Raw genomic sequence first — 20,719 nt, 5'->3', positions numbered from 1 at the left:
TTCAGTTAACAGTAGTAAGACAAGCACAACTGTTTAGTGTTTCTTTGTTTGTCTTTGCAGAGTAGATTAGGATAACAATCAGCCCCAGAAATAAAGTTAGGTTATGCTTTCTCATCTGGATTCTGAGTGCTTTCCTAGTCAGAGCCTTCAAACGCACCAATTAACACAAAATGTGCTGAATGACACGGAAAACTCAGAAAAAAGTTACAAAGAATGGCATCTCTTTTCTATAGTGACAGTAAGTCCATTCTGGAGGTAATGATGGAACACTGCCTGACTGAGAACACTTTGATACACAAACTGTATCAAAATATTGTACATTATAGATGAAATTAAATTAACACGATTACCTAGGGTTATCTTAAAATATTAAATTCCTTTTGTGCGGGTAGACAATTTTAAAGAACTTCCTAAACTCTGTGTGTATGTTTGTGGCAATCCTATGTGGGAATACTGAAATAGCCATTTGGATTGATACACTTACTTAACACTTTAGCCACAAAGGAATCCAACAGAACCTCAGATTTATAGCCTGCATGAGGTGATAACCAGCAATGGCAGAGCTGTCCAATACGTATTACAAAATTTTGTAGGCTTTCCAGGGGAACAGATTTTCTCACTTCATGCTACTTGACACAAAAGGATGAGAATATCTTGTGTTAGAGTAAGAGGGAGGGTCTAATAGACTATCACTATAAATAATACCGTATCGGGTAGGACTTGCTGTAGAAAAAGACACTTTGTGATTTATCACATGAGAAAGAAAAACAGCCCCTGATAGAAGACCTCATAACTTGGAAGAGTAAAACGTAGAGGTTGGTGACAATTCACTAGGTCTGACCCTGTGGCTACCCTCATCCATCTTGGAGTGCAGAAACAATCCTTAATTCATTTGACTAACATTTTAATCCTCTTAATTGCTCTTCCTGAGAACAAATACATAAAGCAGCAATGTTTTAACCCACCTGAGAAACAGTTTAGCATTATTTTTCAGTGTGCTGGTAATGCTATATGAAAATGATACAGCCATTCATTTGAATGTGAGTAACACTGATCTCAATTTAAAAGCAAAAATTACCTTTGTTTTGAATAATTACTTTGGATATTATTTCATCCTATTCTTAGCATATGGGATAGTGACTTTCTATGCAAAGAACCTACACAATCCAGAATTTGTTACAAGTTTTTTGTACTTCTAAATCCATACCTACTACTTTTGCTGTAGTGCTGGATATAATTAAGACCCGCAGCAGAAATGATTGATGCTGTAAGGGTCACAGCCAGTATTTCACATTCATCACTACAAAATTGATAATCATCTCATGTCAGTTATATTTCACCTTGTTTGTAATGGGTCTTCAATGTAGCATCTGCAAATACAGGTTGCCCTACTAGCCTTGCATTCAAATATGTTAATCAAACACATATTAATATGCAATCATACTCAATTTCTAATTTAAGCTTTCATTAGAAAATGTAGGATACTAGCATTTAAGAACAGAAACACTTTCCCAAGCCTGGGAAAACTTTACTTAAGCCTTCCTATGTTGCAAAAACACTGGCTTTTCTTGCTTGTGTTTATTTTGGATGAACTGCAACACTTGATAAACTCAGAGTGGAATTTCCTGATTTTTGCATTCTTTTACCTCATATGATGTCTATGTTGAAAGCATTCTGGCAAGCGATGTCTAAGAACAAGCACAGATTAAGCTATTTCCTCAGTCCCATGAAGAGGTTTTAAAGGGAAGACAGTTGCAGAGCTAGAGTTTTGCATTTGTAGACGTCAAGTTCCTTAGTTAACTAAAGAAATTAATATCAAAGGGGCACAACTGGAGCACATAGATAAAGCATGACTAGCTGCACTACTCCATTTTCTTTATGGAAAAATCATCCCTCTCTTTCCTGAACTTTCACCTCTCTCAACTTCTTCAGTTTCAAAAGTTAAGACAGTCCCACATGCTTCTTGGATCTTGTGACCTCCCTGCAAAGAAACCTGAATGAAGCATAGTCTTTCTTGCCATGTATTTTCACCCCCACAGTCTTTAGAAGGACACACTCACATAGCCCCAAGCTTCTTGTGTTAGTCTTCCAAAGCTGGCAGGAAGACAAAAGCTCCAAATCCTAAACTGTAAGAGCACAGATTCTCTAGAGAGAATTTATGAGACACCTCATGATAACAATCTACCCGAAGCTGAGAAACTGGATCCTCATGCAATTAGCTGGGAAACTGAGAAATTAATAAAAAACAGTTTACTACAGCACATCAGAAAAAGTGTGTGTGATTTGCTTACCTAGATTGGCATACATCACAAACAGATTGAAATACTGCTGCAAGTGACGTCCATGTTCAGATACTTCCCTTCTAAGAAGATTTAGTACCGCTCTCAGTAAGTGATCACTTAAACTTAAGTTATCATAAGCCTATAAAAAAAGTTTGATTATTAGCAGCAGAACCTGTAAAATCTTTATTTAGTTTATACTTTTAATTCTTGCTTTCTGCCATAGTAGAAAGGCATGGACTGCTGCCAAACAGAAGGGACTTAAAATACTAGCAGCTTGTCTTCTGAACCTCACACAAAAAGTCCTGAGCACAGCAATCACTAATATACTAGTAAGGTAGATATACAAGGAATAAGACTCACATCATTAAGTATCATACAAGTCTGAGAAATTATACAAGTATATAAGTTTTTAACTGTAAAAAGCACATGCAATTCCACTGTGAACGTCACAGAATAAAATAAACAACCAAATCACATCTACAGGTTTATCTCATATGCCTACTGCAAAACAAAACAAAAAATCCCGAACAACCCACTATCAAAATATATGTAACCTTAACATAAAACTAACTCTTTTGTTGGATTCAGTAGTGAAAATACTCTGAAAAAAAATGTAATAATACAAATGAAATAGTTGTCTTACTGTAGACATTAAAAACCTTAAAAATTTGACATAGCAAAGGTTCATAAAAGTTGTTTTTTTTTTCACTTAGATTTTAAAACAATTTGATTTCAATACAGTGCAAACAAAAACATTGTTATGCCAACTACAACATTAAGATTTTGGCTTTTTTGTGTTTTGTTTGGCAGTTCTGGGCATATAAAACTAGGCGATTCACTTTCTACTCCTATGCAAAGTTAAAACTTTTGATTATTTCAGTGTTGCAGAATGCAGGGAAAGTATTCTAGGTAACTCCTACTTTTTAAAATTCTAAATGGAAAACATGGTTCACTTTCCTTTTCATTACCTAGTTACAAGCCATTCCTTTTCTTTTGTAGTTTCATACTTCCAACTAAACTCAAAGTTCTTGCTACTTAGTCCTGACAGAGATTTACAAACGAGGTGAAACTGAACCCCCCTGACAGCACCTCTCATGAACTGGTTGAGTTGCCTAACGGTACGTAGAACAGTTTTCCTGTAAACACTAATGCATCTATTCCAGAATTAGCTTATATTAAACACTTATAATGAAGAAATAAGAAGTTTCAGAAGTTTTTCATTAGAAAATTAAATACCTGACTGGAAGGTCCAGGAGAGGCAAAAGGTGAAGGACATGGTCCATCTTGCAACGAAAAATGTGCAATAAATACTATAAGTTTTGCAAACGCACCCCTAACTTCAGCACTAGGGCATTCCAGAAGATACTCAGAGAAGCGGTTTGAAACATTAAAAAGGACATTGTGTGCAAACCAAAAGCGTACATTCTTGCTGTGACGGAGAAGGATGCATAATGCATCATACCTGAAAATAAACGATACAACTTAGTGATTGTGACACTAATAAATTGAAAGATGTATTCATTTTGCAGAATTTAAAATACACATTAAAGGTGACCTCCAAACATTTTTGTTCACAAAATGTTGACAATCTGATAAACCGTAGCTCTTATAGTAATTTTTTTTTTACAGTCACACACATACCAAAAAAAATCAATAAAAAAGGTATTAAAGTGTAGCATTTCACTTCTACCATCCATAAAAATGAACAAAGGATTATGTTCCCTAACCTCCAAACCACTACTCAACACAGCCCTAAACAGGCAGCCCTCATTCCCTTTGTATTGGAAATGGGGGAGAGTGAACAGCAGAGAATGCTTGAGGTGGACTTTACAAACTGTGTATAAGACCCGCAACTAAGCATATTATTCCTATCAGGAATTTATATTCTTTTACAGATCATTAAAAAAAGAAGAGTAAAATATCTGTCTTGGAGAGGTTTTGTGTGACTTCTGTCCTCTGCAGAAATATATGAACACCTCTTGATCTCTTAAAATAACACGGGTAACAACTACTCTGAAGGTTGCTGTTGGAGAAGAAAGTGAGGCACACATTTGCCATGTATTACAGAACTACTTACTTGTTTCTGGGAAACTACTGATCATGAATACTAGATTTTCTCCCTAGCTCTGCCAGAAGTAATCTGCTCTCTTCTCTCCTGAACCCAGTAACAGTTTAAAGAACGACAGTGGTGAAAATGCTGTGGTGCTGTAAGGCTATTGCAGTTTGTTATACCCCACACAGATTTGAATCACAGGCCCCTTAGCAATATCTATAAGCACCCTGAAACTTTAGACTCTTTTAGCAGAGTATGAAAGTAACAGACTTTCAGAAACAGAACACAAATATTAGCTGCATAACTTTAGGTTGAAAAGAGCTTTGTTTAAAACTAACTGAACTATGAACAAACCATTATGAATTGAAGTCAAGATACACAACCTATTATTTTGCTCTAAAAATGAATGCAGACTCTATTGTCACAGACGAAAAAGCAGATTTAAGTTCTATTAAAAAAAAAAAAAAAGCTGTTCAGCTCAGTAGCTTATTTTAAGGCTCATTTTCTTCCCAGTACTTTCCCCCTTTTTCATGTGTAGCTTGACCACAGATTTGGGGGAGGGGTGGAAGACAGGACTGACCACTAACACCTTCTGTTGTCATGTGTATACAACTAGGATCTTTTAACAGACACTGAACTTCCAAAACTGTAATTGTTGTTAAAAAGATAAGATACCAATCACTAGCAGGGCCACGGACTATTTTCTTTGTATGAAATCCTGTGGTGAAGAGAAATCTAGCAGCAAGCTGAATACTAATCATAGTTATTTCTTCTGCTTCAGGCAACAGATGATCTTGTCCTAAAGAAAAAACAAAATGCTCACATGTAGACAAAGTAAAAGTGATTTAGTTTTAATAATTTAACAGATTCCAGATTAACATTTTGTCTGGCATGGGTGTTCAAATTTTAATAGGAAACATCAAAACTGCCTTAGCTTCTATAAGGTGTCGTTTGAAAATGTAAGCTTTAAGACAGGCATACGAAAACCTTCTGTTACATGTTATTGATGTTTAGAAATCTTTCAGCATCTCACCTGTAAGAACTGTCTTCAGCAGAACCCCTCATAAACTTAAGTATTTTAATGTAACTTAGTACATAAACTGACCAATGGTTGCCAGTTTATCGAAGTATTTTTTGCTCAATATTCCCACGTGCTATCACTGATGACCGACTCAGCAACAGATGTCTAACTGCAGAAATCCAGAAGGTATTCAAAGCAGAATGTGTAAAATTTTCATTGGCCACACGAATTCTTGACAACATAATCAAAGCTCTCCTTGCAAGAAATTAACCTGTAAGTATGGCACTCAAGTACTAACCTGGAGGAGGATTTAAGTAGACACTGTTACAAGTGAGCAACTTCTTTATGAACTGGAAATATTCTAGGCTGTACTGCATACGATTGTGCATGAACTGCACGTTCTGCTTCCGGACACTTCGTTCAATGGCTGATGGCATTTTAATCTGATGGGGTTTAGTGGTGATAGCAAGTTCCGAAATGTATTTTATTAGTTCATTGTCTTTGTCTATCGTGTCCATACGTTCATAAAAAAGGATATAAGCATTCCACCACCTCTTCTGGCGTCGGTAGGACATACGCTTCATCATGTGATCAAATACTTCTCCCATGTATTCTCCACCAAAACACTGATTTTTCATTTCTTCATCATCATCCATTTTACACTCTGTCACATCTCCATCATCAAATTTGTACCACCGATTTTTCTCACCATCTCCACCATTCCTCTGGATAATGTAAGAATAATAATGTCCACCACTGGCCTGGCCACTGTGTACAAGTACACCAACAAGCCTGTATTTTGTGCTCCCACAGTGTTCATTTTCTGACTGTTCGTTTTGTATTATTTGATTTTCAGGATTTACATCATCCCCTTCCAATTTAGCTACACCTGCCACTGTGTAAGGCTCCATGTCCAGCTCTCTTGGAAATTCAAAATAGTCGTTGAACTTGATTGCACATTCCCTTTCCCAGTCATAATCGAATCGTTTCAACTGGATCGCAAGAACAGGAGGCAACTTCTTAATCAATAAGCGTTTGACTGTATCAACCTAAAAAAAAAACAAAACCACAAAACATTGGCAGTTATCAGCTCTTTAGTTCCCATCCATATGCTTTTATCAACAACTAAATTTGGTAACTTTTTCCTGAACACAAACCACGACTGAACCTAGAACAGCTGTAGCCATACATTTGTATACAAGTTTAATATATAAGGAATCATTACCTTTTTGTTGCATTTTTCACAATGATATGCATTTGCACCTTCCAATAAATCTCCTTTAACATACTGTTCCAAAGAATCAAGAAGGTTTTGGTGATTTCTTATATCTACATTCAGAGTTGTGAAGGATTCCTCACATTCATACCTACCAATGAATAGGCAAATATAAGAGAAAGGCATATTCAACTTATTCATATTCAGATCCATATTCAACTTATTAATAAGGCATATTCTCAATAAGAGAAAACATATTTAACTTACGTTGATGCTGCTACATAGTACCCTACTGCAAATGGGTTATTCAGCATTTGATGTCAACCTCTGGCAAAAGGAGTTAAACAGTAAAAAAGACCTGAACTCTTTTTTAATTGCAGTCTTCCTACAATTACATTATTGTATCTGCACATTATATTTTTCAATCTGCACTAACAGTAGCTACTATATGAAGACTGCAATTGCTTGCTTGTCTCTAAGTTTGACGAAAAGATTGTGGAAGTTGAATCTTGTAGCACATCTTGTTTTTAAAGCAGCTGAAGTATCATGACAGACTCTCAGCATCCTTGAGCCAGTAGAAGAGAAGGACAGAGAGCAAAGTAGAGTACTATAATAAAAATCTAGCAATATTTGTTTCAATTGCTAAACTTTGCTGTCAGGAATTAGACTAATAAGCACAAACATCGTATCATACCTGAACACAACAGTTTGAAACAAATTTTAGACATGCCTTTTAATTTTTCTAACTGAACAAAACTAAGTAGCTGTCTTCATAAACACCACTTTGAATACTTATGTCTAACTTTTTGCTGTGTTCTGATACAACCTTTTAACAAACTCAAAACAATGAACTAGAAATGCCTGAGAGACAACCAGTTAAAGCATCTTGGACAAGAATGGATTTGTTTGTTTTTTAAACAGAGAAACAAGCAATGAAAAATTAAAAAGGTCACGTCTATTCAAACATAACTCAACAGGGCCTGTTTCTTTGACAAACAATCAAGCATACAAAAGTTTTTATAACAGTGAACAAATTAATATTTAAAAACACTTCGACCAAACAAAACAGTAATATTCATTCACTGTTAAGTAACTCACAATAAAAAGAAAACCTGTTAATCTGCCATACTCTACTAGTTAAACTCATCATCAGTTTTCTCCTTCCAAAACTACAATCAAGCTACATTTTTATTAAGAAGTACAGTTGTGCAAATTTAGTAGAGTTCCAAAAAGAAAGGTAGTACATAACAGAGATAGTACATAACATCAGGAACGAATGGTAACTCAGGCTGCTTCACATCTTTATCTTCTATTTATTAGTCATTACACATAAAATGAAATCCACATTTTCATTTTTATCTCACAGTATTCAACTTATTTCTAGTCATATATTTTAAACCATTAAACTTACACAATTCCATTTAGAAGTTCTTTTAATTCACACACAAACTCAACTGAAGTTGAAAGATTATCACAACAAAATCAGTTTGTATCAGTGTTCTTCCCTGTTTTTTATTTGCTAATTGAAGGACAAGGCTAAATGGTCAATTTTCACAACGAAGAGAATTTGCAATAGTAATGCATATAGAGATTTATCTTGTGTAAAAGTCACAAATGATCTGAAAAAGGTGCTGAACAGTAAGAAGGCCAATTGTTAGCAATGCCAAATTTAACTCAATAATAAAGAAGCCAACTGTTGAAACAACAAATCCATCAGACTTGAATTTTGCATATGATTCTGATCATCTATCTCTGGAGGATACAGAAGAAAACGTCTAGAGTAAAACATTACAATACCTACAACGCCTGATCATTTGTCATTGATCACCATCATCAACAAGACAGCAGGCTAGAGATATTCAGTCTGCTCTGTGTTTTTAATACATGCTCTACACGAAGCTGAAAATCCAGTATTCTGTATTCAAATTTTATTAAAAAAATGCAACAGAAATCAGAAGGGAAACATCACTCTGCTTAACTAAAGCTTACACACAGTACAAATGGAGTTTACCCATTGGAAAAGAAAAGTTCATACTTGGATCAGCTCTATCTGCACACTACAGAAGATAGAAAAGAGCAACAGCTGCTGGCCATGTCACAGAGTTTTATACATTGCATTTGGTCCCTGAGGTGTTTTCACTTTTAATATGAAAAAGCTGTATCTTTTCTTCCCCTAATCAATACGCAATGCTTCACATACAAACTGGTTAAGTAGAAGCAGTAATAATTAAGTATTTCAAATCATTTCAAGACTAATTTTAAGGCTGTGGAAAAACAAGGTAATTTCTAGAAGCTTTAGAAAAAAACAAACCCATCTTGATTCTCCACTCGCTTTTATAAGGTTGTCTGCTTTACAGCATCTTCATTATAGTTTTCATATAAAAACGTTAAGTTATTTTTCTATAAGAAGGAATCCGCAAACACTTACCGATGTGGGCACCCTTGACAAATCTTCTGATCAGCGAAGGACCCTCCTAAAACTTTACTTAACATTGCTGGATGGCCCAAAGCTTTTAAAGCTTCATCTAAACTGTCCACCAAGGAATTAAAAAATTCTAAAGCATCATGTTGTTCACGCAGATTTACAGGTTCACCCCAAAGTCTGAAAGCAAAAGCATATTCTTGTCACTTTTTATTCTGTTCCTCAACAATTTCTTTACAAAAAATCACTTAAGCTACTAATCCTTCCTCCTGACTGAGTAAAACTACTGGTTTGTGAGGTAGTATTATCAACTGTCACTCTGTTCCTGACACTCATTCACTGCCAAGCAGAAAACAGCTGTTGTGTACAAACTTTGTACTTAAATCAAAGATTCAATATCAAGCTCAAGACCTGATAGAATTAAAATTATCTTGCTGTAAATTTTGGCTTATTAACAGACTTCTACAGAATAGTGAAAAGGTAGGGTAACAGGTACAAAGTTGCAGAAATTCTAACTTACACTGTTAACATTTCTTCTACTACAATTTGTTTTGTGTTCTTTCAGTGTTCCAGCAAACAGACATCAATAATAAATTTTCTATTTACCTAAATTGTTTCCAAAACCCTCTTGGTACATAGTACTGTAGCCTGGAAGCTGCTAGGTGTCCAAAAATTACTTGGAGATGCCTCAGAACTCCAATATTATACTCTTTTCTATCTTCTGTTTTACTCAGTGCTGGTTTGTCTTCATATTGATGTGGATAGCCAAACACATCATCTCGTGGGTCAACGTTGCTCTGAAAAGCAGAAAAAAATATCTGTGCAATTAACTTTGATATGTAGCTATTTTATAGCTGGTTATATCCCTTTTTTATTTTTTACGATCTCAAGTGTTTCACATACCCACACGAATAAGTAAGCAATGTGTTTGTATGCATTAGTGGAGCACTAGTGACAGAAAGAGTGTATAGTGCTTTCAAGTACCAATCTATGAGAAGGAATTCTGCAAACCTTGCTACTTGGATCTCTTCAACTGTCTCTCTGACAGCAAGCCTATTCAAGTAAGAAATATCATGCTATTGTCCCCACTGCTAGCAAAGGAAAGCAGTCACTTAGGTTTATTACAAGATTTTAAAATAAAAAAATATTTTTGATGAAAGATGTTAGCAAGTTGTATGTAATTAAATTTACCTCATTGTCCTGCTTTTCATCCCCAGACATATCATCATCTACATCACTGCCTGTGCCCTCAATTGCAAGAATTCCATTTCTGATGGCTGGAATCATGTACAGCTGCTGAATGACAGAATTCATGTAACAAGTGGCACCAGCGTTTTTTAATCCTACAAATCCCTTTGGTGGTCGAGGCCCTACAGGTGGTAGATATTCCCATTCCGTAAGCGCTTCACAAGCTAAGGAAAAATAGCAGAACGCGGTTAGAAAAATGACTTTGTTATAGAAATATTAGACTATTAGTTGCAGTACAGAGGACAGTTGCATAAAATCACTGTTAGTCTGTATCATGCTGCCATTTAACAAAACAAATATTTCACCAGAACATTAATTGCAAAAATTAACACACTTTTTATACATTACAGAACTCTCTTTAATCTTAAGGCTACACCACTTTCTTCTGCTCTGCAACTGAAACAGTGGCTAGACAAAAAAACAAAACAAAACAGTCTATGTACCAAACATAAGTCTTCCCCTCTATACTAGCAAATTTCTTGGTTGAAGCATTACAGATTGGTTAGAGGAAAGAAAATAATCTAGAATATATAACCAACTTACAGGCCTTTCATGTATCTATAATATTCTTAATGTTACAATATTTCACTTATGCCTTGCTTCTGGATGGAAAACAGTTTTAAATAAGGCTATCTATATGGCTTGTAATAGATTTCTTTTTCCTTTCTTTTTCTAACTGTTCCATGATAAGGAATACACTGTTTCCCAATAGAAAAAGGTGAGTAAAAATGGATAGGGTAAGGGGGGAAAAACATATAGCTGCCCTTTTCATTCGTTCATTTGAGATGGAACCAAACAACAAGAGACTGAAAAACTTCACAGGCAACTAACTATTCAAGAGACTCACTGATACCACCAACTTGGCAAGCAGCAATGCTACTGTGAGAGGCAGCAAACAATTCCCACTATGGGATGCTATTTCTCGTTGCTTATAGTTTTGTTAAACTCTACAAGTTTTAGAATTCTGTGAAATATCAGCCTGTTTTTCCCCTGTTAATATTACAGCCAAAATAGTTTAGTTATCCTATACAGGGTTGCACAAAATATTGTCTTGTTTGTTTGTTATGAAAATCTTTCATATTTTTTTTTACTGATAAAAAATAGTGTGTTAACCACAAACTTTTTGCCATCCCTGTGAAAATTCACCCGTTTTTCATGACTGTAAGCTTTTAAAACACTAACTTGCTTATATTTTTTACATACTACTTTTGCTATAATCCTTCTCCACTAAGAAGGAAAAAGTTCTTTAAGTGTAGAGCTGTGCTGAGGCAAAGCCAAAAATGAGACAAAAATTTTAGAGAAAGGACTATGACAAGCAGGGAATTAGTATGGTGCTAAAAAGCAGAACAGAACAGTGGAGCTATATCTGTGTACAAAGATGACAAATTAGGTGAGCAACCAAGACACTGGCATTAAAACGAGGCGGAAAGTATCTGATGAGGTGCTGGGGTTGGTTAGGCAGAGCCTGAAACAATTAGACGTATGTAGCAGATGGACAGAATGAGGTTCTTCTTGGGAACTGGAAGGAACAAAGGGGGATAGGCAGAGATCAGAGTAGGAAGATTCTCTTCCTAAGAGACAGGGGCTGTAACAGATACACAATCATGTAATGCAGTCAGTACATTAATAAATAAAGAAGAGTAAATATAGGTTACACTAAGAAACTTTTCTAACTTTTGATGGCCTGATTTTGCAACATTAAAAGCAGCTACAAACCACAACATAAAAAAAATCAAGTTCAGTCGATAGTACAAATAAAACTTATACATTATATATATAAAAAATAGAAAATAGTTTAAAATATTACATACTAGTGATTGCTGTACCTATGTAATACATTTCAGTCAAGGTGTCTACTATCTGTTTGAGATTTCGGACACATCCAACTGCTAGTGCAACTAGTAGCTCAAAGCCAGCATTAATAGTAGCTGGTGAACTACAGACTGGTATGGCCTGCTCAGCAGGCAATTCTCCATTTCTCATGTATTGTAAATAAACATTGGATGCTGGAAAGATGAAATCATCTATCAACTCCTGAAAAAGACAGAAGAAAATAAATCACTTATTAACATAAAAATGCACACTACTTTGTAACAGATCAGAAGTTGTTATATAAATGACTGAGAACTGGAGTACTTAAGAGTTAAAATTGAGACCAATAACCTAGTGAGCTTTTACATTTAGAACAGAATAACTCTATGGTTCACTGGAACCTCCTTCCCCAAGTTAAAAATAAACCTATATTATTCTTGATTGGTCATTTTTTTTTTTTCCCAAATCAGTATTATATAAAGCTCTTTATCCACTACTGCTGGAAAAAAACATTGCTGCTGTATTATGTCAGATATATAAAGAAAATGTGTGATAGAAGAGATGGTTAGATGTCATGCATTTGTTCAAATCTGCTAAAACATTAACAGCACTAGTTAAGAACATGTGGAAAAAAAACAAAACAAAAAAACAGAGGTAATGAAAGAGAGTAGTCCTATACAGGTCTATCCTGTATCTATCTCACTATCCTTTTGTGATGTTTGCTGAGTCTTGGAAGAAATTTACAATATCTCACACAATGATTCTGAAGAAAGAGAATCTCAAGTACTCTTAAGAATGAAATATATTTCATTCATAAGAAAACACTGAACTCCAATAAGAAGCCCTCATCAAACAGTTAAATTGGGACCTTCTGTGTTTATAGGGCACAAGACACAAAGCTTCTCTTACTGATTTAGAAGTAACAATCAAGAAACGACACAGGTCAAAAAGCTTACTTTAATGAGATTAGCACCTCCTTTTTCACAACCAATATGGTATTTCTTCTCAGGTGTCTGGAATGCTAGCAACTCTTTTGTTACTCCAAGGTGACCCTCTAAGATAGTTTCTTCAACACCTGTTTCCCCCGTTCTTTTTACTTCATCCTGCCGTTTAAGAGAAAGTTAGGATACTGTAAAATAGCATACATCTAAGTAAAGCTTAAAACTATACTTCACAGCAAAGCATAAAAAAGCTGTTTATTAGACATAAATTGATCCTAAAACTTACCCTAATCCTTTTCAGCCAGTCAATTTCATTATTGAGAAGAACTTCAGCATTAGGTACATTAATATTACTGTTGTAAGCATAGTTCAGAAGATGCCTTAAGAGCGTGAAGTAGTCTCCAGAATGCTTAGCTCTTTCTCTTGCAGTACTCTACGTAAACCAAAAATGAATGATTTGTAATTCATACATGCTTCTGTTTATAGTGCAACACTAACATTTTCTGTAAAACTGACAGTAAATATGAAAGAAAAAAAAAAAGACTTTTTAACCTTTTAGGAGTTTACAATTGTGTTTAGCTGCTAATAATTTATTTGTTTCTGGACCGTTTAGCACCTCCTTCTATACTTCACTGGGAAGAGACAGGGAAATGAGCAAACATTGAAGAGTGCCACAAGCATGCAGAATTTAAAATCCCTAGCAGGCCCAGTAAAATAAGGCAGTATCTGTACGTATCTAATCTGCTAATGATTTTTACTTGAAGGGTAACATTCACTGAAGACTGAATATATGAAGTTTATTGTTGAAACTCTTATCAGAAAATGAACACCACCCTCCATCAAACTGAAACTGATTTTGCTGCTTATCTAGAGGTCAAAAGGAGTTTGTATTTTAATGACTTGTTAATAGCAATTTACATTCTTTTGCACATATTTTGTCTTACTACTTTTACAGAGAATTACATTGTACTTAAGCCTTTACCTCTGGCAACTTACCCCTAGAACAGTAAACAGCAGGGTAATGAAGAAAAGGAGAGGTCTCTGTCCCATGCAACACCTGGTAGCCATTAAAAAGAATTGCTCCTGTGCCATCTGACGAACAGTTCTGAAAATCATTTAATAAAAAAACATTGAATACAATCTATCTAAAAAGAACAGTCAAAAAAAAAAAAAAAAAGCGTGCTCATCTGTCACACTGCTTAATGCCATCTTCCTAAAACTGCATGTTAGAAAAGAAAAAAAAAAAGAATACTTTAATTATTCATTGGCTATTCATTTTGTTTCTCCAAGTAATATTTTAGACATGAGTTACTATTACAAAATCTGTTCCACAAATCAAGTATTTCAAAGTAAAAGAAACTATCACCAACTAACCACTAAACCTGCACATCTATCAGCAAATATTGGATAGCTTAAAAAGTAGTTTGCAACCCTAAATAAATGTTGCCTTACATTTCTTTATAATCAAGCATAAGATGTGCCTAAAAGACAAAACAAAACAATCCTCCTAAAAGTACTTTTACCTTTCACTACAGTAGTTTGCTAAGCATGTATAATGAGATCAAAATTTATCATCAGAAGATTAAAGAAAAGAAGACCCCTGAAAATTCAAATTGCTAGCATTAAAATAAACTTTCGTTCTAACTTATTCTAACCAGTTATATTGCAGTGGGGAAGGGATAAAAAAAAAAAAAAAAAGATAAAACCTATTATAAGTTTTAAGGATTCAAAATTTTAAGATTGCCTTAGTATCATGTCTTGTAAAACCTATAAACATAACTGCTGCATGGAAAGAGAAAAAAATAATCAAATATTATGCTCTATGAAAGTGTCTCAATGTGTAAGAAACTAAATTTTAGTGTCTTTTTGGTGTGCCTGTCATTGTTTTTTGCCCTTCGGGTCACTGTGGAAAGCACACAGAAGAATCCTATTTCTTCCAGAGCTCTTCTATGTATGGTTAATTGTGCTTCAAAGACATGCAAGAATGACCATGAGGTCAGAGCAAAGTAGTACCTAGGCTACGACAGTGTCTCTGGTACACACTTCAGAAAGCAAGCAGTAATACTTCCCCAGAATGTTCTCTCAGCTTCTAGCAGCTTGTGGCTCAGCAAAAATACCAGAAGTAGGATTTTATAGCCCCCACTGGACAAATTCATGAAAGAACCCCTCAAACCATTTCTGAAGGTTTACATTGCTTAAATGTTACGCTCAAGTTTTACAACTATGAAAGGGAAAGAAACACTGTTCCCTATTTATTCTCTTTGCTACTTCTGATTTTAAAGGTCTCTGTGGTATTCTCCTCCCACCATTTATCTTTTCTCCAATACAAAGTGCCCCAGGCTATTCAGCTGTTCCTCAGATGGAAGTTATTTCAGAGCTTTGATCTTCCTTGTCACCATTCTCTGATCTTTGCAAGTTATACTGCATTGCTCTGAGTTGCAGAAGGACCATGGGATGGTGGGGGTCAGTTTTGTTCTTAATGACTGGTAACTCTTTATGGGATCTGATTGCTGAGCTGATGTTTTCATAAAGTTTCTCACAGACAAAAATACAACATCTTGCATCACAGGTTGTAATAAAATATGCTGATAAAGCTTGTGGGATTTTCACTATAACACTCCACAGTTTCAGCTACATGTACTGAAATTCTGACGCCAGTCACCTGTGAGTACCACAACCTGACTCCATGAAAAGTGTATTGAGAGACCTACAACTTGACTAGTTCCACAACGATGCTGCCACTGTGCCACATGACAGCTCCGATGTGGTAGCTTTATATAAATGTTTGCAAGTCATGTGATGAGTCACAAGTGTTACCGCTCTGATGCGAGAAAACCAAAGGATTAAATTTAAACTTCCTCCACCTCCTCGAACTGCCAGGACTGTACATAATGGAAAGAAAGTAATTATTGGAAAGTTCTACTACATCTAAGCCACTTCTGTGTTCTGATGTAGTGAGTGTTCACAATTTCTGAAAAACTGTAAAGCACCTAATATTTTATTCAAAATAAAAATGAATTATTCAAAAGCTACAAGCAGAACATTGTCAGGCTTGACAATATTCTCTGTAAGAGTACATGGAAGATAGGACTGATAAAAGAGAGCAGTTCAGTTTGAACAGACCTACAAAAATCATGGAGTCCAACTGCCTGACCACTTCAGGGCTAACCCAAAGTTAAAACTTTGGTCCTTATCTAAATGTCTCTTGAACACCTACAGGTTTGTGGCATCAACCACCTCTCTAGGAAGCCTGTTCCAGTGTTTGACCACCCTCACAGTAAAGAATTTTATCCCAACGTCCACTTTGATCCTCCCTTGATGCAGCTTTGTGCTGTTCCTGAGCATCCTGTCATCAGCTACCAGCGAGAAGAGACCAGCACCTCCCTCCCCTTTTCCCCTCCTCAGGAAGTTGCAGAGAGCAACAACGTCACCTCTCAGCCTCCTTTTCTCCAGGCTAGAAAAACCAAACGTCCTCAGCCTCTCCTCATAGGCCATGCTTTCCAGCTCTTTGTTGCCCTTGTTTGTACATTATCACTTTATGATAGGTACCCAAGTTACAGATTTATATTGCTAAACAGTAACTTAGGAAAAGTTATTAAAGTCAGTTCTCTGTGTTTAGGCTAACTATTCATTTTGAATTGGAAAATGATACTTGTGATCAAAAATGACCATCAAAACTTACTTGCTGTGGCAGTGCAATAGCAAATCAATGATGAACGTCTGCCATGCTTTTTCTTTACTGAGTGCATCCAGTGCTGTTGGAATCAAAGCAAAACATAGGGTCATCACCTCCAATGCTTCACAGCAAACTTGCTCATCTTCCATGTCTGGTTCATTTCCTGCATTTGTCTGTGAAAATAAACAAGAGAGCACAATGTAGGATGGCAAAAAATCTGGAGAAATCCAACTAGCTTCCAGGTGTACATACTAAATACAAACCCAAACCATGAACTTGTTTACTAAGGGATTATTAATGCCATGTATTTTATGCACTTCACTCAGATGTGATTCAAAGCACTATTCAGGATGTCTTGAAGTTCCAGTACTTAGATTCTCAAGTTTGTGTTTGAATCCTCCTTTAACTCAGAAGTTAAAGAGGAAGTTTGTAGGCAGAAGTTGCAGCAATTCATTTTTTATTTAATTTTTGAATAAGATACTTCTTAGCATTGCTAGAATTAATTCAGCACTTCACTATTTTGAAGAAACTGAAACCTGGTCCAGCTGTTTCATAACAAAGCTTCTGTCCATAGATTAATCTTTCAATGAGTTGATTTGTGGGCTAGTAACCAAAATAACTGCTTTATGAATAGAAGAAAGCCCCCTTCTCCACTTAAGTCAAAATTAATTAGCTTGAAGAAGTTCTGAAGAAAATAAATGTGAGTAGGTTTCCATCCTAATTCATCAGTAAACATGGCTACAGGTTAGCAATGTTAACCGAAGGAACAAAGTAAATGTATGTTTTATATGCTGAAGGATTAAGTAGGCAGAAAGAAAGGATAACAATACAAAGGACAGGACTAAACATAAGCAGTAGCAGCAGAAGACAAGTATGTCTCAGACCAGCCAGAAACACTGGTTTTAGTTGTGCAATTAAAATATCGGCAAGGTCCCTACCACTACAGTGGGAGGATGTCGCAATTCTGAGATGTCTCAAGACACAAAGGTAAAAGCAGAATGCTTCAACAAGTTCGGAACTGTGCCTGCGTAGCACCGATGCCTTGTTTAGAAAAAGAATTATTTCTGCATGGGTGCAGGAATCGAGTAGCAAGGTACAGTGAATTCTGTACTCAAAGTACTTCTCTATATTCTGACAACAGGAGCTGACTGTCTGTAGAAACAGCATACTTGGAGTAGTACTTCAGAAAGTTATGGGCCTTCTCTAAGATAATAATGAAATGGCAGTCTGACAGACAGAAAGTTGCATGCAGTCCTTCTCAATCCACTAATAAGAGGACTGCCATTACATATTTTCTGAGGCAGTAGTCAGAAATTCTGTAAAATCTGTGTTCTCAAAATAAATTATCTTGACTTTAGAGTTGAATTCACCAGTGAAGTTCTCTTAAATTGCTCGAGAACATTCTTCAGAAGTTACAGTTGACATAACCAGACTGACGCGCTGCTTATTCATGATTCCTCAAAGTTCAGCCCGCTTTTTCTTGTGAACTAGCATTTAATTATAAATCTCTCCCCCATAGACTTAAAGTGCTCTTACGATTTAAGGGTTAAAAAAAAAAATAAATCTAGTTTAGTGGTTGACTTAAGAAACAGAAAGCATTTTTCTTTTATTTTTTTTTTTCATATAAGCATCAAGAATTGATAAAAAACAACACAAACCAACAACAACAAAAAAACAACTTTGAAGTATGACCAGTAACAATGGTATTATGAAACTCTGAATAGCCTTTCCTGAGACCTATGCACAGTTGAATTTCATTTAAGACTTCAATCGCTGGAAAATATTTTTACAAAATTTAACTGGAAATTTTTCACAGGAAAAAATAATAAAAAAAAGATACTGAAATCAAGGGAAACCTAATCTATTTCTCTAATGCCTCATTACCTGATTCTAGGATCACACAGTAAATAAGGCACATCTGACACAAGAATGTCCAAAATGTTAACAACAGAAGCAACTGCTACAACGCTGTTAGTGAAGGAGAAGCAGTCATGGCTTACCAGAGTATTATTAAGCCTTAATAAGACAATATCCTTCTGCATTACCCTCGAGCAACTTGATCACTGACCCAAGTAGGAAATAAACTTTACAATATTTAAATCTACAATTTAAGGTATACTCGCAACTGTACCAGGAGTTGTAATGTAAGTCAGCATGTTGGGAGGATAAGAAGTGTTTAAGTGATTTTATTTACTTTTGGTCAAGTATATTTTCTCTGCTACTCTACTGCTCTTAGTATACACATCAAATGTTCAGACAGAAGAGCACATCTGGACTGTCATATTAATCATACCACTTTTTAAATGCAAGTTATCACCTCAAAATAAAAAGTGTGTGTGGAGGGCAACTAGTTTCATGGTCATTCTAGTAACAACAGAAGCTTATGTACTCTAACAGATCATCTAAACACAACCACTAGTAACACCAAAAATTAGATCTCCTTATACATTCCTTTCCCTTTTACTCTCAGGAAACTATTAATGAGTAGTAAAATTGATATTATAAGACAAACAAGATGTTGAGGGAACAGGAACAAAAAATTAAATGACTCTCAAAATAGTTTACTATTTCTCATAACTATAAGTAGCGTTGGTTAAACACAGCATGTGATAACATCATGAAATATCCCAACTCCAAACTACTTATGTAAACCAGGTGTGAAACCATGGTTTACCTATCTACATAATGAAATGAAAAGAAAGATGTAATTAGCATTTACATAGTTTTACCAGTGCTCCAGTGTCAATTTCAGATGAATTAGTTCTTGTTTCTTGTTACAGACTGCATATATGCTTTAAATCAACTTTTGTACAACAGACCTTTCTAATTTGAAGGCTAGAAAAATGAGTGTTGCTTATTTAGGTATAGAACATAAGTGTACTGGAAACATGTCATAGCAATTTACAGAGCAGATGCATTTTTTGAGCCATCACCAGAATCAAGCCACAATGAAAACAGTCTTACCTTTTCATAAATTTTACTGATTTCCTCATTAGAGCTGAATACCAGCTGAACTGACCCACAACCTGATGCCCAGACAATTTTTTGTACTGCTCTAATAACACAGATATCAGGTATGTATTTTGAAGCCTGAAAAAAACACACACACACACAAAAAAACAACATCAGGAATAAGCCAAAGTAAACAAAAACATAAGTAACATAAAAAAGCAGTTGCAGATAATGTTACCATGGATTCTACTTTCTCTAAATAATGAACTTTCTATAAAGTTTAAAATTAAAACATTTATAACATTCTGATTTCTTCCTTAAATATGAAGAACATTTGTATTTGACTTAGTTAATATTTTATTTTTTTTGTTGATATAATGTAGCACGTATTTTAAATGTATCACAATCTTAAATCATAATGCTACAAATGAATATTTTTGATAAATAACTAACTAGCAGAAGCTACCAATTGAAGTCTAGATTTTGAGAACAGGCTATTGGATACTTCAGCGATGAGTGGAACACATTTCATTTTTTGCTTTTTTACTTCAATGCTAAAAATTCCTTGAGTTGAAAACAAAAACAAGCATGCATCTGGAAGGCAGTAGGCCTGTAACGTAACATAACAAGTTTAAGTTACTTCAGAATTCGTCCCTTGCTGTGATATTAATTACCACGCTAGCTGACAGGTAGACAAACTAAAGCCTACCAAGTACCTCATTAATATATAAAGCGATTCTTCTGAATTCAAATTATACAGGGTTTAAAATGAGTAAGAACACAGATCACACATTTTATAAATGTAAAATTACTCTGGTATTTTAGATGTGGTCTGAGTTAACATCCAGTAGTTTCTACTGATGTACTTAAGTCACAGCACATTTCAACACAATTAATCCCAAAATACTACTGCCATTATTTATAGTTTGCATCAACTCAAGTCCATATTGAAAGTAGAACTGTCAAAAGATTGGGAAATCTTTAAAAACAAATGGTAGGCAGTTTTCAAAAATTTCAAATTTCATTTTTCTAATGGTCACATTTAATGAGACTCCAAAAGCTTAACAAATAAGCCACCCTCATCAGAAGACCTGAG

At 35.2% G+C, this 20,719-nt stretch overlaps 1 protein-coding gene across 2 annotated transcripts in view; it reads right to left on the bottom strand.

The window, feature by feature from the left end:
- USP9X (ubiquitin specific peptidase 9 X-linked) overlaps nt 1-20,719 on the bottom strand; it is a 74,872-nt gene that overhangs the window by 11,655 nt on the left and 42,498 nt on the right. Inside the window, exons 24-37 of one of the 2 annotated variants that reach the window (XM_072027740.1) lie at nt 19,636-19,761; nt 16,678-16,844; nt 13,992-14,100; nt 13,282-13,428; nt 13,011-13,157; nt 12,054-12,276; nt 10,186-10,406; nt 9,601-9,791; nt 9,001-9,174; nt 6,582-6,723; nt 5,655-6,405; nt 5,011-5,134; nt 3,519-3,744; nt 2,292-2,421 (exon numbers count right to left, since the gene is read on the bottom strand). In XM_072027740.1, coding sequence (XP_071883841.1) covers nt 2,292-2,421; nt 3,519-3,744; nt 5,011-5,134; nt 5,655-6,405; nt 6,582-6,723; nt 9,001-9,174; nt 9,601-9,791; nt 10,186-10,406; nt 12,054-12,276; nt 13,011-13,157; nt 13,282-13,428; nt 13,992-14,100; nt 16,678-16,844; nt 19,636-19,761 — 2,878 coding nt within the window. The remainder of the gene's footprint in view (nt 1-2,291; nt 2,422-3,518; nt 3,745-5,010; nt 5,135-5,654; nt 6,406-6,581; nt 6,724-9,000; nt 9,175-9,600; nt 9,792-10,185; nt 10,407-12,053; nt 12,277-13,010; nt 13,158-13,281; nt 13,429-13,991; nt 14,101-16,677; nt 16,845-19,635; nt 19,762-20,719) is intronic. The other variant, XM_072027741.1, reaches the window with a different exon arrangement.

This window comes from Anas platyrhynchos, chromosome 1 (genome assembly GCF_047663525.1).
Source record: "Anas platyrhynchos isolate ZD024472 breed Pekin duck chromosome 1, IASCAAS_PekinDuck_T2T, whole genome shotgun sequence".
Lineage (NCBI taxonomy): Eukaryota > Metazoa > Chordata > Aves > Anseriformes > Anatidae > Anas > Anas platyrhynchos.
The sequence above is the reverse complement of the archived record's forward strand: the minus strand, read 5'-3'. Positions and strand labels throughout refer to the sequence as shown.